This window comes from Linepithema humile, chromosome 5, assembly GCF_040581485.1.
Source record: "Linepithema humile isolate Giens D197 chromosome 5, Lhum_UNIL_v1.0, whole genome shotgun sequence".
Lineage (NCBI taxonomy): Eukaryota > Metazoa > Arthropoda > Insecta > Hymenoptera > Formicidae > Linepithema > Linepithema humile.
The window spans coordinates 11,932,738-11,935,876 of NC_090132.1; the positions used below are offsets into that span (position 1 = coordinate 11,932,738).

A 3,139-nucleotide genomic window follows, 5' to 3' on the forward strand; every position below is an offset into this window, starting at 1 on the left:
TAAATCGAAAAGACACTATGATAAAAAGATAAACCCACAAACATTCAAACTTGGTGATCAAGTCTTTTTATTAAAGGGCCCTAAACCTGGCAAATTTGGAGATCAATACACAGGACCCCATGAGGTCTTAGAAATATTGAATAGAAATAACGTAAGAATTAAAATAAAAAAGAACAGTCGCGTTGTACACCCTAATCGCCTACGAATCTCACACATCAAACCAACTCCTAATAATTAAGTAATTTTATTATTATTAATTAAAATAAGTAACTATAAAAAAAAATATATATAAATATATTTTACACAAAAAAAATTTTATAAATAAATAAATGATAAATTGATTAGCAAATAAGGAAATAAGTAATAACGACAAGCTTGACAATTAAAGGTGCGCTATATTAATATACCTTAGACGTGCTAAATTTCAGATGGATCTCCGAGGATTTTTAATAATCGCCGTGCTAAATTTTTGGTTACGCGGCACTAAAGGCATAATAGGATATGACTGCGGATCTGCATCGACGAACATTACGACTCTATCATTACTGGGGATAGAGGAATGTGATATACCACAGCCAGAAGTAGCAGCTCAAAAGATTTATATACAATTGCTACAAATTAACGAATTTACCTCCGCGAGAGTAATACAATGCAAAATAGAAATAGACAGATTAATCAGGAGATGCGGAATGTTCTCTCACTCCATGGACGTGTACAACGGAAAGCACGCGTATATAGAAGAGGTATCAAGAGACGCCTGCCAACGAATGCATATGTATGGTACTTACGAAATCGGGAATACTCGAATAACAGGATTGAAATCCAATCAAACTGCAACACGACCGGTAACACTGGCCGGACACGTGAACAATGATGGCACCTGTTCCGGAACAACGTATAGCGATCCATTTGGCACATGGGAAAAAGCCGTGGTACTCGCAACCATAAAAATTACACTACAGGATTATATAGCTGACGTGAAGATAAACACGAACCGAGTCCAACTGAGGTCTGGAGTGACCTGCGCGTTGAGCGCAACACATTGCACTGACATCGAGGGTGGGGATACCTACTGGGCATCCATGCCCACGGATACCTGCAGGTTCGGCACTTATGGAGTATTATATGAAGGATATGCACACAGAATAATAGACGTCGTCAACAAACAACAGCAAATTGTTTATTCCATGACTACAGAAGACACAGTTTTTGCATTGGCAAGCAGAGACTCCTATTCTACTTGTGGATACACTCTTTTCCACACGGAACATCCAAAATTAGTAATTTTCGAAACTTCACCAGGCGTAGCAATTTTTAAAAAAGAATCACGCATAGCTAATTTGGACATTTTCACCTATATGAATTCTAAATTTGTATATGTAGAGAAACATGTGCGGACTCAATTTAGTGAACTATACAAGAATATTCTACTGCAACAATGTCAGCTCGAACAAAAAATATTACACAATTCATTAGCCATAGCCACCCAATCGCCGGATGTCTTCGCTTATCACTTCATGAAGGGACCAGGATACATGGCCTTACTAGCTGGCGAAGTAATACACATAGTAAAATGTGTGCCTGTCGAAGTAAGAGTAGCACACACCGAAGAATGCTATGATCAATTGCCTGTGACGCGAGAAAACAGAACACAATTTTTAACACCGCAAACTCATATACTGTTACGACAAGGAACGCAGATTACGTGCAATTTATTCGCACCACCCATGTATCTTCTGGGAGATGCATGGTATAGACTCACTCCTAAACCAATACATACAGTACCGCCGATGACCATGAAACCGATGACAACACCGAGCTGGAAATACATTAGCCCCGGATCACTTGCTACCAGCGGCATATATACTGAAAGAGATTTAAGCGATCTCAGGGATCATATTATGTTTCCTGCTGAGAGACCCGCAATGTTAAACACCTTGGCCAGAGGAATGATGGGCCACTCTACGATTATGCACGATGGAGGATCTTTTGCAAACTTCCTAGATGAGGCATCAGTTGAAAAAATAGCTATCTCGGCATGGCAGAAATTTTGGAATCGATTCCTAATTTTCGGCAATATAAGCGCTGGATTTTTAGGAATTTACTTGGCAGTAAGAGCAGTAAAACTAATACTGGATACCATTGTGCATGGCTATGCTCTACACACAGTATACGGATGGTCCATATATTTGCTTGGAGCCATCTGGGACTCGTTAACTCAGCTCCTATTACACTTAAAACTGAAAAAACCACGCGATAAAAACCGAGAAGCTACACAACCACCCGCAGAACGAAACCCGATAGAAGACTCTTCACAGAGGGGAACCTACCTCCTACTACCTGCAAAGGACGCATCCACTTATACATTCGCACTGAAGGATTGACCGCTTGATTTCTCTTTCCCTTAAAAAAAAAAAAAAAAAAAAAATAATAAAAAAAAAAAGGGGGGAGACGGAAAGAAAGACAGGAAGAAAAGAAGAGAAATACATAAACAACAGTTTTCCTATCAACTTTACACAAGCGCCAACTTTGATTTTACGCATTTTATTGTTTTATCTATTTTAATCTGTTTCGCTCCTTATCATGAGGTCTCGCAGTTGCGACTCGAAATTCGCACCTAACCCCAACACCACCTTTTTGCTTATAGAAACATGGAGATCGAACACCTCGATACTCAAAAACTGAGCCGCTCGCCGTTTGCTGTTAAAATAGTAAGGGTGTTTTCGCCTATGCTAATTTGGATTCACTTGGAAAATAGTAAAGAATCCTTCCAAAAAATGATGAAGGACTTCAACCAGCGGATGAACAAACGCCGATTTTTCCACTCGAATACAAAACTAGGCGACATTGTTGCTCTTGAAACAAAAGGAGGATGGCAACGCGGCATCGTTACGAAGATGAACGGAGATGAGACAGTGCAGATAGGCCTCCGAGACTGGGGCGTGTATATTCGCCATGCAACAGCTGAACTCTACCATCTCGAGGAGAGGTTCAGAGAACATTACTGGCAAGCTGTGCCATGTAGCTTAGCCTACACAGCCCCCGCCACTACAGGACCCACATGGTCTCGTAGGGCCATAAATGTCACTCGAAGCATCGCAGAACAGCAAACCGGAATTATGCAGATAATCAAACCAAT

At 40.3% G+C, this 3,139-nt stretch overlaps 1 protein-coding gene across 1 annotated transcript; it reads left to right on the forward strand.

The window, feature by feature from the left end:
- Positions 1-427: 427 nt before the first annotated feature.
- On the forward strand, positions 428-2,384 carry LOC137000055 (uncharacterized). The gene has a single exon (XM_067355680.1). It carries the CDS (start codon positions 429-431, stop codon positions 2,382-2,384), a length of 1,956 nt encoding a protein of 651 aa, XP_067211781.1. The 5' UTR covers position 428.
- The last annotated feature ends 755 nt before the right edge of the window (positions 2,385-3,139 follow it).